The sequence below is a fragment of the Dermacentor andersoni genome, chromosome 5 (assembly GCF_023375885.2).
Source record: "Dermacentor andersoni chromosome 5, qqDerAnde1_hic_scaffold, whole genome shotgun sequence".
NCBI lineage: Eukaryota > Metazoa > Arthropoda > Arachnida > Ixodida > Ixodidae > Dermacentor > Dermacentor andersoni.
The window spans coordinates 112,495,797-112,511,019 of record NC_092818.1 but is presented as its reverse complement, the minus strand read 5'-3'; the positions used below and the strand labels follow the sequence as shown (position 1 = coordinate 112,511,019).

Here is a 15,223-nt window from a genome sequence, read left to right as displayed (position 1 = left end):
TTTCATCCTCTGCGTATATGGCAATGCCTCCTGCTCGTGAGTCCATGGGCTATACACAAACGATTCCTGTATGCCCAACGACTTAAAACAATGCGTCTTGATATTTTTATTTCATTTGTTGTTGTTGTTGTTGTTGTTGTTGTTGTTGTTGTTGTTGTTGTTGTTGTTGTTGTTGTTAAGGACGGAGTACTTGAAGCCTGCTTCACCTCCGCCGCGGGTCGGGTCGGTATTGCATAATCGCCGGGATCGGCCCACGCTTACCATTTCTTTATTGTTGACGCACAAACACGAAAAATAGATGGGATCCTAGCCATGTACAGCTTCACTGCAAATTTGCGTTCAAGGCGTGCAACATGGCGCTTTTTTGGTGCAGTCATAAGCGCAGCTCATGCCAGTTTCCAGTTTCATTTACCATCGGCATAAAATGAAACGCGAACAGTGAAGAAGTACTCAGAACACCCACTACGGCGCAAGTACATGCATGAGTGCGATGTGCAACCTATCCGTGGCCGGTTTTGTAGGTATTGCGCGCAGGCTCAATTGTTACATTCAGTAGCCTGAAACTCGCGGCTGTTAGAAGCACGGAAGAAGCCGGAAACGCAGCAAAGCATGCTCTTTGCTCCCGACTAGTTCACGTTTCAATTCGTACTTGGGTACGCCAAGACTGGAAAGTTGTTCAGCGCTTAATGCGTATAACATTTGCGGGAGACGCACGTGTGGCGCCATCCACATCTCGCGTGGTCGTCCGCAGAAAGCACTGTTGCCACTTGGCGCGCGTGCAATGCGCTTAATCTTTGTTCCGTACCGACGGATATCAGCTGCTCGAGTCGTTGACTCCATGATGGGTGGGCTTTCGGCGCAATCTGTAAAATTTACGTTTTGCTAAAGGAGTGCCTACGCTATGCCGATTGGGTGGCTGATGATCTCCGGTGTCAAAGGTGCTCGACCTTTCCCGTGCAAATGCAGAACATTATATGCGCCTGCAGCTCGGTCTGGCGATGCGAACAGAGTGACTGGAGTTCGTGCACTCGTCGCTTTTATATGCCGCGGATGATCAATCACCGGGCGGGTAAATGACGGTAACACCTTTGGTGATGGCTAGTGGAAACGCTGTGACAGCGCAAAACTATTAATCATGTACACTGGCCCCTGCACCCGACAGCTCCTTAGTTGGCTTTTCCTTACTTTTTTGTTATTCAAAACATTGGCGATTCCAGAAAACATGCCGTCGTCGCTCTTGGCTGCCTCGGAAAATGGATGCGCCTTCGTTGCACACGTTTCCAGCTTCTGACCTAATGTGTGAGCTCCAGAAGTGTGAGCTTCGAACCCCATGACGCGTCTGGCACAGTCGTTTCAGAGGACATACTTAAACAAAAGTTGTTTTTAGAGCGCAGCTCTTGGGTGCTCGTTCCTGCGACGAGCGGTCGGCGTTGGCGTAACCGAACTAGCACAGCGAATGATGAAAGCGAACGCGGAGCGCAGCGGGGGGATGAAAGACGCGAGAAGGAAAGTGGAGTACAGGCTGCAGCTCAGCCAGGAGGCGGAAAGCGGAGGAGGCTATGACGAAAATGGTGAGGTGGAAAGCGGAATTCCGGCAAGACCAGTCTTGCGGTGAGCGCGGAAACAAAGCGCTGGTGTGGGCTTCGGACCCACTGTGCGTGCGCTACTTCGCCTGCCGCACCGCCGCCGCCGCTAGAGAATGCTCATCGCGCCAACCACGCGTTCCCGTGTTCACGATTTCTTTTTGAACAATGAGCGACGCAATTGTTGGAAGTGTTTCGTGTGGCGCCTCCTTTCGGCTCTCTTCTTTGTATATAAAGAAAAAAAAATGCAGAAATTGGCGACATCGCCCGCTCTTCAAAGAATCACCTCGTTAATGTGCAATTTTTCTACCTTATGCATATCGTATAGATTATGGAAAAATATTATGTAGATCCAAAGCACATATTGGAAGCTACGTGAAGCGAAGCTTTTGGGAAGCGGTCATTGAAATGCTATGCAGGTGTTCATGTTCTACACTTTGTCGCATACTTAGTCGCGGATCGTTTCTGTCGCACGTAATAGGGATGCTGAATTTCCTGCACTTCCAGGACACTCCGCTTTGATACTGCCTTTATTGAGCGCTGAAGTTCGATCATGATTGTATATCAAGCTATGGCTGCTACAGATTAGTATTGGCCACTTCAAAGTCCCAGTTTCATATAAAATAATTACACGTTTAGACTATTGCTCCTATACTAAATTGTGAAAAGTACGTCAATCAGGCTAAGCTTGAGTTGATTTTCAATATCTTGCGATTTCTGCAGCAGCCAGCATAAAAAACCGGCACAGAAGAAGAGGAACAACACCCTCGCCCAGTGTTAAAGACAGACAGGAGGAAGGGGAAAATAATAATAAAGGAGTGTATTATTCACGATTTCACTCGTCAGCCTTGCCTTGGTATCTCCTTGCGTGTACAGGCAGTAACAAATTGAGTGCAGAGCGCTCACATTGAGGCGTTTTAGACACTGCTACTCGTTTATCTGTCGAACTTCACCACAGTGCACCAATGTAACTGTATTCCAGCGTCTTCAAAAAAATGCGTGTATTTCAGAGGGCAGCCGGAATTTCAGCAACTTTCACTTAGCAACGTCGAGAAGGTACGTCCCCTTTGATAACGTGCTTATTCATCGCCCTTATTCGTAACGCAGCCAGAAAGTTACGAAAACTGGGCGTATGCTCTCGACATTGCTAACTGACAGTTGTCGAAATTCAGGCGGCGTTTTGATATATAATTTTTAAAAAGACTTGCCAATGAGTTACGCTGATACATTGCAGTGAAGTGCGACAGGTGACCGCATGGCCAATGCTCAAATTTCCTGGGTATGATCCCCACTACAGCCTCTCTCACAGACTCAGCGTTGGCTTGAAACGTTAAAAACTGAAAACCAATTATTTCACAGTATTTGCTTTATTATTACTCGCGTAGTGTATGCATTAGCTCGTAAATATTGGGCAAACATGTGCTGTGGCATGTCACGCACATTTCGACAAACAATTTCGGAAGGCACTGAGAAATGTGCGGTTGCTACTTCTGCAAATAAGAAGTTCTGCACACGGTTTGATCAACTATTTAAATGTAGCGCAGTATACGTTGTATCCCGCCCCCATCACACATACACACAAATATCACTAAAGGAGTACAACACGCCCTGCATAATATCGCTATTGCTGAAAGCAATACTTACGAGGCCTCACCGAAGTCTACTTGCGCCACTTCTGCCGTGCAATCTGCGAACTTCTATTGTATTCAGACATTATTTCTGGCGGTCTAGCAGAATACAGTTAAATTTACTACCTTTAGCTTTTGATTTAGCTCACATCATTCGGCAGGTAACACAGTACAAGGGCGTTGTACTATAGGTCATGACAGATTTCAGTACGCATACATACTTAAATAGAGAAACAGCTCTAGGAATAGGATTCATCGGGACCAAACAAGCGTAGTGCAGAAGCCGTAGAGCCTGAATCAGCAGGCCCACCTTTCCTGAAGAGAAGAACAGAGACAAACAAGTCCTCGGAGCAAAAAGACGAAGATTTTCATGAGCACAAACGCGTCCGCTGCAACGTCCTCCCTGTTCACGTAAGTGCTTTTTGGAAAAAGGACGCGGCCTTATATTGTCTTCCCCACTATGGACAGCCGTCGGCTCCACTGCGACAGCCCCGCGCGAGAGGCGGGTAACGTGCTTGTATTCTTGATTTGCTTCGAGTGCACCCTTCTGTCAAGCTTCGTTTGTGTACTCGTCGCCTTTCCCACATTTCCGTGTGACAAAGCAGATTCTCCTTTAGAACGTTGTAGCTGCTAGTACACCTGTTTCGCACGCATGTGTGAACGCGGGTCGAATCGAATAACGTCTCGCAAAGAAATCCTCCGCGTGGGGATACGCGCAGTGGATGGCGAAGGGGCCTCGTTCGGCGTACTAAAATCCGCTCACCCAGCCTTGTTCTACGCGTAGCTTAAAAAAAGAAGCGACAAAAAGAAGAGTTCCGCAAGAACACAGCAAGTCTGCGCTAAAAGCACGATAGGTGGAAGCCTTTCGTGTAGTACGAAGAAATGCAAAGTTAAGAAAATGAAGAGAAAAAAAGACCACGAGAAGACGGCACTTCAACGTGAGCCCGCGCACTCTCCAGAAGTTGGCCCAGCCATGCCCGTGTCAACGCCTTTGAGGATAGAAGCACGCAGTCGGAGGATTTCCCTTTCCTCGCTAACGTGAAGACGCTGCTAGCTCGAAACCATCGTTTCTAACTTTTGCTCGTTCACTGACTTATCACGCCTTTTACCGGATTCACTGTGTCCACACGACTGGATTCCTCAACACTCGGTTTCTTGCTTTAGGCGCCAGAAATATTCAGCCACGTAGCCAACGCCTAATCGGGAGATACGTATTCGAACCAGGTGCACAAATATCTTCTCAATTTTAGGTCATAAATGTTTAAGAAGTCCCATGCATTTCCGAGTTGTCTTTTGAAATCTGTTAACTTTGACAGCTAAATGGGCGCTTCGCCGCAAGTGAAGTACTTCTGTGTGCAGAACATACAAGGAAAGTAGAGAAGGCTGCTCCTAAAAATGATATGGGGTGAACAACCGCTCCAAGAACTCAGATAACCTTACTCGTTCTCGTGTATTCTTTTGTATTTCTTGCTTTTCTTTTTCTTTATTTACAATATCTTCGCAATTATCGTCAGCACCTGCAAAAACAAAAGAACCTTGCGTTAATGTGAACGAAGTGCCGTCATCTCCAGTGATCTAATGAATAAAGGAAAAATTGCGTTGCAGCTCTGTTTCTTCAATCTTTGATTCTGTGGGCTACGCTTGGCAATTCTCAAACGTCTCGCCACAGAACGTTGGTATCTATGACTTCATTTTGTTACTGAATCACTCCTGAATGTCAGCAGAAAGAAACTGCTTGTTCTTTATTTATATTCAAAGATGCACAAAACGCAATACTAAAGATACGCTAAACTGGCAGATGTGTCATTCAGAATAACAAATTTTCCGTGGCACCTGAGCACAGACCTAACGTAAACGGTTAAAAAGCCCGCCAACGCGAGAAAGCGATGGCTCTACCACTTCGAACATGTCCAGCAACTTTGCCAAAGCTATACTGAAACAAAGAAAAATGCAAGAACGCAAGAATCCCTGTGAAGCTACGCCATGTGTTTGCGCAAATCATCCTGGTGGTGACTTAGCAGCACTATTTGGTGATTAATAATATGATTATTTACTATAGTGCAAGCATACTGTACGGAGGTAGAATAAAGTACGTTAGAACGAAAACAATATAAGAAATGTGGATGGTTCATGTCTTATCTTTCAGGAATCACAAGGATGTATTTTTGAAGCAAGAAAAGCTTGCGTTTTAGTGCTCGCGGGAAATCGCGGTTGTTGCCCAACAAAGCTGATAATAGCGACTGACAGGGTTAAATTAGCAGTGCAAACTCCGTATATGCATACTGCACCGTTTATCTACGAGGACAGTTGTGTCAAGCATCATCAAGACAGTTAGCATTATAGGCTAACTCACCCTTCGGTGCAAACACTGAAAAGTGGTTCGAAAAAATTACAGGGTCTCAAGATCTCTCTTAAGAGGTGAACGGCGAAAGCCTACTCTTCTTCCTCTTATCAGTTACTTCTTTCTTTTTGGCTCTTCCCTTTTTCTTCTTTCTTTTACTCATTACTGCTCACTATACTAAGCATATTTAGTCATTTGTAATCAATTGTGGGCATTACAAGCCGTCGTTAGACATATTGGTCATTTCGTAGACATTACTAGTCACTACAAGTCATTTTAGTCATTATTAGTGATTACTGCTCACTACTAAGCATCTTTAGTCATTTGTAATCAATTGTGGTCATTACAAGCCGTCGTCAGACATGTTGGTCATTTCGTAGGGATTACTAGTCATTACAAGTCACTTCAGTCATTATTAGTCATTACTACTCATTACTAAGCATCTTTAGTCATTTGTAATCAATTGTGATTATTACAAGCCATTGTCAGACATGTTTGTCATTTCGTAGGGATTACTAGTCATTACAAGTCATTTCAGTCATTATTAGTCACTACTACTCACTACTAAGCATCTTTAGTCATTTGTAATCAACTGTGATTATTACAAGCCATTGCCAGACTTGTTTGTCATATCATAGTCATCAGTAGTCCTTACAAGTCATTTCAGTCATTATTAGTCATTACTGGTCACTAGTAAGCATGCTTAGTCAATTGTAATCTATTATAGTCATTACAAGCCGTCATTAGAAATATTGGTCATTTAGTAGTCATTATTAGTCATTTTAGTCATTACTACTCATTACTAGACACTTCTAGTCATTTCTAATCAATTGTGGTCGTTACAAGTCGTCGTTAGACATATTGGTCACTTTGGAGCCATTAGTAGTCATTACAAGTAGTAGTCATTATTAGTCATTACTAGTCATTATTAACCGCTACCAATCTCTATTATAACGTTATCATTCGTTAGCTGTCACTATCAATCATTTTTCATTCTTTAAACTGTCTTTAATCTGTCTTCATATGGCGTGATGACGTTTCGGCTGACACTCCGGTGGTCAGGTCTGCTGACACAAACTTCACCATGAGCCTAGAAAGGATTTTGCCTTCAAAAAAGGCGGCAAAACTCATCGAACGATGGCTGTTGAAGGTAACGCGAAAAGCAGCCGAGTATTTTAACGACAGACCCTATATTCGTGAAGTAAAGTTTATTTAACACGTGTTGTGGTGAATTTCGTTGCTTCGAGCATATGCCACATACTCCGATATCGTCCCACTTTGGTATGGCACTGGCTTGCCAAGGTCACCCATGAAAATGGACGCATGACGACGACTGCACGACGCCGACACAGTGACGATGGAATGACGAAGAAAGAATGATATCGATGTAATGACAAATGAACTAGGTACAACGGCGACGGCTTGGAAACAATGAGATGTCGATTTTTAAATTATGACGATGGTGTAACGACGACAACGCGACGACGACAACATGAGAACAATGAAATGACTACGACGGTGTGGTGACAACCGGATGAAGAAGCAGAAATGGCGACGATGGCCCAACCAAGATGAAGTGACGACGACGATATGACAACGGATGCATAACTGCGGCTATGTGACGACGACGAATGGCGCCGATGGCATAGCAACGGTGGCATAACCACAATTTAATGGCGACAGCATGATTGCGTAGAACGACGAACAAGTAATGGCGTCGATGGATCGACGAAGGTGGTATGACAGCGACGGAATGAGGACAATGGAATAACGATACTGCAGCGATGATGAGGGCGAAATGATAGAGTAATGACGATGGCATGACAACAACGGTATGACGACGACAGCTTGACGAGAGTCGGATATCGAAGTTACAATGATGATGGTAGAACGACAGCGACGACATCCCGATGAAGGTATGAGAACGAATGGATGGCAGCTACTGTATGACGACTATGCAATGAAGACGATGGCATGACACTCGCATGAGGACAACGGGATGAAGACGAGTGTGTGATGCCAATGGCATGACGATGACTTTATCACAAAACCTGTAGACGATGACGGCATGACGAGAGTCGGACGACGAAGCTGGATGGACTATGATGGCCCGACCGCGACGGTATTACGACGATGGTCTGATAATGGAGGCAAGATAGTAACTGTCTGATGATGACGTCATGACCAGGGCGTCATGATTGAGTGACAATAGTAAGATTGCAATACAATGACAAAAAACATCTATGTCGATGGAACGATGAAGGAGGTGTGACGACGACGGCATGACGGCAATATGAAGACGTTACTGTAGCCATGACCATGACAAAATGATGGCGTGACGACGGCGACATGACGATGACTGTGCGACTTCAATGGCAAGGTAACGACGGCATGACGACAGACGGTCGACAAAGCCGGAATGACAACGGTACAATGATCACGGCAGCATCATGACCCTGAACACATATTTAGTGGCACAAGCTATGAGACAACTTGGAACACTGTGTCGAAGTAGAAAGCATGACGGTGACAACATTGGAGAGTAAGATCACGAAGCTGGAATGACACTAGTGAAACGACCACGACGGCACCTCGACCAGCAGCACATACGTAGTGGCCCAAGCCGGTAAACAACTTGGTAGACTGGGTCGGCGTAAGAGACTAGATAGGGAGGCGTGGTCAGAAAATCATAAACTTGCAATGAGATTTAGAAATGAGTCTAAGAAGAAGAAAAGACGTTTCGCCATCATTGACAATTCTCTTACAGCAGGAAATTTTGCAAAACAAGGCAGACATAAGTGACATTAACAAGACCACGATGTCAGTTATTTACCCTTAAATTTACACGTGCACCGGTCTGGTCTGACAATTTCTCCTCTGTGCCATTTCTGCAATACATATGAAAAAATGGATCATTACTTACTAGACTGCCGCCGTTTATCCTCCCTGAGTAAAAGGACGTTGTTAATTACAGTGCGACAGCTCGGCCTGCCATTGAACTCTCGGCGCGTCTGTCTTTCGGTGCTTCTGTGCTTGCGCACTCACACAGGAATGTAAGCATCACCATATAGAAATTCATTGTTTAATCAAACGGATTTCATTGTTATTGTATTATTTATTCAATTCTTGCCTTTCAGCATCATTTATAAGTATATATGTACATTTTCTTTATTTTTCTATGTCCTATTATATTGACTGTTTACAGAATCGTCTTTGATTTTACTTGCTTTAGTTATTTATCAAGATTATCGATTTCTAAATTTACTCACTTAACATATGTAAAATCTACCCGACCATTGGCCAATCCCCGGGAGTGGTTTTGTGCGAAAAACTTTAGGGTAATCATGATCATCATCATCAACGAGTGAGCGCGACAAATCTCGAGGGAGCGCCTGCAGGCCCGATCGAACGCGAGCTCGTGGAACTAGCCCTGCAGAGGCAAAGCTAGCGTTGGTCCATCCACAGTGCAGATCGATCTCTGACACCTTTGAGTGTCGGAAGCGCTGAAGACTTTGTCAGATATCACAGATTCGCTTTTGGAAACTTCCAGCATGAAGACAAGGCCACGAGCGTTTGTCGCCGAGCAAGTTGGCTCACTCTGAGACCGCAGATTGAGGAGACCCGCCGTGCTCCCTGCCCGCATCCTATTCGCTTCAAACTGTCTACACCTGGATCAATGCTAGTGCGAGGCGTAGACCACCACTGAACAAGGACGGCAGTTGCATCAGAGACAGAGGTACGCGAAGATTAAAGTGCAGCGTGTAAGGTGGACGGCCTTCGTGAAGTCCACCAATCCGGGAGCCGAGACGCCCAAGAGCCGGACGGCCCGGACCGCGGTTTTTCTCCCGGCCATCTCGAACCTCTCCTTAAACTGTACCACCGCCGAGCAAGATGCAGCACAAGGTGAAATACGTTTGGACGCTGACTCCGGGCAGCTTCTAACCAAAGTTGCATCCATCGCTTGTGAGCACGAGGCGTCTTTGTTTTCGGAACGTTCTCCAGAGAAGGACTTCTCAAAACATCATGAGCCCGTTAGTGCACGAAAGTCTTCTGCAAGCACGCCGTCTAAGCAAAAGCGCATCTCTAAATTAGCGAGCTCGCGCTATCGCGCTTGGAGAAAGCGCGCTACGCTTTCTGCCCCCTGGCATCGGCAGAGACCTTTCCGACGAACGAGGGCTCCTCCACGGCTCCTTTCCAGCCGTCAATAGAAGACTTCCCGCTTCAGCAGGAGTCCGCAGAACCTCGGACACTAGGGTTAACAGCATCTCCGGCAGGTACAGGTGAGCTTCGAGTAGAATCAAGGCAACGAGTTCCACGAGAATGCATCTCTATTTCACCCCACCGTGCGCCGGGTCCACTGGGAGGGTCGGAGTCCTTCCGTGAACTTGAGGCTCTCCTGGCAGTGCCTTTGTCACTAAAGCCGGTTCCTCACGAATCGCACGCGTATTCCCCCGTATCGCAGCCGTTGGTACCACCGTCAGCACCATCGAAGGCTCCGAAGCACGCCGATAAGGTAAAAAAGCACCACTCGAAGAAAGCTGCTTTTTCCAAAGCTGAGAAAGGCAAGGGTCAAAGCAAGCTAAAGAAGATACACATCAAAATCAAGAAGTGGAAGAGGTCTCGGCCAAAGAAGCAACTGCAAGCCGAGAACAACGCCGCCAACCCATCTGTGAAAGCCGGCGACTCTAAGGAGCACGAGTCGTCTGCGCAGTGTAAGTCATAAGTTAATGTATGCAACATGATAAATGTTAAACAATTAGCCGGTGTAATCATCTTTATAAGCCATTGTATTCATGCACATCATTTATAAATAGCATTAGGGCCCGAGTCCTAAGACTCCGGGCAACCGCTAGGTTCATTGCAGACCTCATGACTGACGCTAGGTCTCGCAGGTTTCCCCAATTTTGATTGTTTACTTCGCACGTAATAACGTAATAACACTAAAGTCATCAGGCATAAGTAAACGCTAGGTTGCAGGTGGTGTTTTGCTTAAACAGACGTTTACTTTTTTCGTCTTGTTACAGGTCTTTTACACCGCAATTTAGCATAAGTACATGAGTACAATAATTTCACGTTTGTATCACGCTTTAAAGGCAATGACCGCAGTTCAGTCGTGTTTTGTCTATTTGAAGAGCCTCCATGTTGTGTCTGGGGCAACGCAATGCATACCACAAATGACATGGTGGGAGGGAATATCGCAGGACCAATGGTCCACTGGCACGAAGCTCGCAAGTCGAAGGTGCAACCACAGAAGTGGTCCCGCCAGTTGCCCCAGCAGTAAGCCTATTTAGGTAACGAGCCCAGACGTATGCGAAATTGTTCCCTCGCAGTTCCCAATGCCATGCGTGTCTTTGACTCCGAGTTCAAAATGTCCGAATTCACAATGCTCACTGCCCTGATGACCGAAAGGTACGGTTAAGTTGCAGCTTGACAAAGGCATCGGAATGTTTGCTCTATTTCTTTCTCTCCCACACGCAGCGTCGACATTCTTGTCCCGTGCGCTGAATCTGCGTGTGCCAGAAATGGGCAGCTCTATACGCCAGTTGTACATCATCCTATGGAAAGATGTCTACATCAACCAAATCCGACGTCACGTGGTGTGGACCTTGCTAGAGGTAGCGTTCACCGTCATCGCCATGTACGGCATCGGCAAGGACAACCTGGAGCTGAGCTTCGGGGACCCCGTGGGATTGACGCTCTACGGGCGCACCCAGCCGCTCCAGCTTTGGGAGCACACGGCCACCAAGATACTCTACACGCCGGACGTGGAACTTCTCGCCGAGGTGGGTGCATAGACCCGCTGTGTATAGCCTCGTAGCGCGAGTGTCAGCTGCGCCATCACTCTCTACGCCTGGTGCTGCCTTCTAGCAGAGACCGCGGCAGACGGAAATAATGGCTCTACTTGCGGTGTGTGTTCGCCTGTTGTGTTTTTATACTGGTCCCTCTGCACCTGCCGTGTTGTATGTTTTCCGCATATTCTGAGCAGCGGGGATTAACTAAGGTCTTTCTGCCGGTGGCACCGTACCGCCGTTGGCTGCACCAACATCAAGCGAAAGAGTACGCGGCTCACGGAAGGGCCCTGCGACGTACATACAGCACATGCAGACACGAGAAGCTTGTGTTGTGTGTACTCGCCGTACGAGTTTTCCGCGACGCCTGAAAAACACCATTCGGCATTGGGCTTCTCACGGAAAGCTTTCGTACCACGTATGTTTGCTCGGGTTGGAATTCGTTTTGCTGCCGTAAACCACGCGCTAGTGTGTGTCCTACCTTCATACGCTGCGGCATTGGGTTAACGGTGCCGTTTATGGTCGTTCGGCGGTCTTATTTTGAACCTTCGCTATTCACTTTCTTGACGGAAACCCCAGAGAGGTCACGCCCGTACCTACAATCGCGTTTCGTATACCAATAAAAGATGAGTAGAAATTGATCGGGTGCGCGCGTCTAATTCGTAACTTGCGCAGCCATTGTTCCGTTACGGTCACCGTAACAAGACTACACGAAAGTTAGTGGTTTTAGTGTCCTGTGTTTAAAAAGCGGAGCTGTTTCGTGGCTCACAATGTGCGTTGACCGTGGTTGTTGTCAGTGCGCGCGTCTGTCACGCCAGGAGAAGGTTCCCCACTGGGCCAACAGATGGCGCCACCGCCACAGCGAGCTTCCGCGAGAGGGTGCGCTGCTCTGAGTGAGCCAATCAGCGTGCGTCAGGTGGCGGTAGAGAAGAAGGGGGAGAAGAAATGAGTATATAAAAGAGAGAGCGTCCATCTGACGGCATTTCGCGGCATGGATTTCGCGGCATGACGGTTGGGTCGGACCATTGCGCTCGCCGGTGAACTGCAGCCTGTACCCGCTCCAGAAACAGCGGAGGCGGAACCGCTAGAACATCAGTGCGCGCTCGCCCAGGAACGCTAGCGCCGTCAAAGAGCGAATAATCCTACAATTACTGAATAACACAATAGATAATCATAACAAATTAATAGAAAAGAAACAGATAATCATAAGAAAAGAACAGATACACAAAAGAAAATCGCAAGGGAAACACAGGAGAACCATAGCTCCGCTGTTTCCTCAGATTTCACAAGCGTCTTTAATTTTTTTTCACAGATAAATCAGCCACACTCAAGTAGTCGTGACCACGAAAAAATAAAGCAGCATATGACTAGCTTCCACAGAAACAGTGTTGTGCATGCCTAAATGCGTCACTTTTCTTTGCGTGCCGTGTCAAGCTGCTTGAACTGTTATAATTGTTCGATGCTCACACTCAGCTACGCGCGAAGAATGTTCGGTTTGTAACAGAGCTGGTTCCCACTTCAGCAGTACATGGATGCAAATTATTACCTGTTTTCTATTGAATGGGACGGTAGAAAAGAGCCTTAACTATAGCAGCCCAAGCGAGGTATATAAGAGAAAAATGTGTAATGCTTTTATCTCGTGCACACTGCAATGGCCCAATAATTGGTTATGTTGCTGAATGCGTTGATTGTCAGTGTCAACAGAACTTAGAGACCATGCCGTTCGTACTTGCTCGACCTTTCCCTGCAGTGTGTTGCATGCATTGTGCAAAGACATAGAAAATCACTTTATTGTGCTCATCTAGGTCGCGGTATGCTAAGAGCTCACCACAGTGACAAAGCAAGGTAAACAATTCTGCACCCGGTATGGCAGTAGCTCGCGGCACAAACATGCTACTTTCCTTTTAAAAAACAAAATAAGGAGTACCAGGTGTCATCCAGTTCATTCTTACACTGCCTCAGGCCCAACAATGTTATAATGCGCAGATATCATCGAGAAAATCTTGAGCAACTACACGACATTGCAAGTGCAGTGAATCAGAAGACATTGCAGCTCCGTTGAAGCAGGGGATTTTCAGTAAACTAACATTTAACTTAACATCTAATCTAATCTAACATCTAACCTAACCTAACCTCACTTCTAAGCCTGTGGTATAAAGCACAACGGCCTCCAGAGAAGACAAAATGGCTCGTCATTGCAGGCGACTGACAACCGCAAACAGGCTGTGGCCCGTCGTAGCCAGAGCCGTTCCCACAGTCCCCAGGCAGAGCTCAAAACACCACCATCATCACAATAAAAAACATGGCAGCCGTCTTTAGGTGCTATAAATTCTGGTGTATACCACGTAGGAAACAAACTACGAGAGAGCGTTACGTCTCGCAGACAGAGTAACCAAGCGAACTCTCCCTGAAACCATTATCTTGTCCTTGTTCCTGGCCGTATCGGCCCAGCACGTTATTCTGAGGCTCAGTATAATGTTTACTTTCCGTTAGTTTTCAATCGGTACACACTTGTTCGGCTGTCCGGCTGTAATTCGGCCTGCAGAGTGGGAGAACTAAACACTACCGCGTGCTCTGACGTGCTGATCACGTGTTCGGCCGGTGCGTTTGGCTTCGATCGTGTTTCCGCCAGTGCTCTCATCCAAGCAGTATGCTTAAGATTCGTGAACCCTGATTAAATGCAGTTTGTTTCGATACTGCACATCGACGTCAAGTGTTCCCGTACGCCCGGTACAGGAACACCACTCACGCAATATCATCGCCCTCTGGATTCCAGTAAAGCTGAAATAAATGTTAATTAAAGCAAGTGTCCAGATCTGTGCGGATAGCAAATTTAGGTTTATTATGACAACGTGCACCTTTTATACATTCATTATCGTTTTCTTCAGCCCTGAAACTCATAGAACGCGAACTTGGGGTGATTAACTTGACGCAACCAAACCAAACAGTCGATAAATATTCTGGTTGTATTACAAAAAAAAGGCCCCGCGCTCTACTGCAGACATGCCTATAATGTATAAACTTCGTAAATATTGGTCAAGACTAAAGTAATCAAATTCATATGAACACATATGAATACCAATTAATACTGTCCTTCAGATCTGAAACAGTGAGAAATGGACGTTACATGCGCAGTGTGTCTAAATTGGAGCACAATCCTCCTCCTCACTTCAACCCACTCTCAGAGTTCTGGTATGTTCCACGGCCGCGCCGGTACTATGGTTTTCAAACGTTAAGCTATTGCTTGTCGACCACACTGCACTAATTCTAACAATTACATCTTGAGCATACTGTGTTAAATATGTAGTGTCCTTAGTTTATTAAACACTTTTTTCACATGTAGAGCATATATATTGTGTCATTCCCCTGATGCATAATTTCCTCTTGCTCTCCTGCTGTCATAGGGAACCAGGGACGTGGGACTAGTCAAGCTGCAGTAATGCCGCGTTTTCTGTCCAAACAACTTATGTGTATATGTGGCGAATAAAGTCAAACTTAAAGATGGTAAGGCCTGTACTCATTCGGTATGTAGCCGAAGCCATATGAGAGGCCTCAGCTCTCAATTTCTGAGTAACAATGCGTCAGACCTGAAGTCATGAGGCCTCAAAAATTTATAGTGACCAAGTAGACAATATCTCAGTGCGGAGGAACATGTTTGCATAATGGCACGTAGAGTCACAGAGTATGTGATCGGATAAATAGCTCAATATTTCCGAGTCTCGGGCCCACAACCTGATATTCATATTTCCAGCTTTTGCTAGTGCGTAAGGACAACATCGCATGATACGGTTTTACTGGCTACGACCTCAAACTTCTTAGAAATTACTTTTTTCCAGTACCGTAGTCCATAAGCATTTGACGCAAACTACACCCTGCGTTAAA

At 46.2% G+C, this 15,223-nt stretch overlaps 1 protein-coding gene across 1 annotated transcript in view; it reads left to right on the top strand.

Moving 5' to 3' along the window:
• Nucleotides 1-12,346: 12,346 nt before the first annotated feature.
• LOC126532046 (phospholipid-transporting ATPase ABCA3-like) overlaps nucleotides 12,347-15,223 on the top strand; it is a 30,012-nt gene continuing 27,135 nt past the window's right edge. The window contains exon 1 of the mRNA XM_072288347.1: nucleotides 12,347-12,352. Coding sequence (XP_072144448.1) covers nucleotides 12,347-12,352 — 6 coding nt within the window. The remainder of the gene's footprint in view (nucleotides 12,353-15,223) is intronic.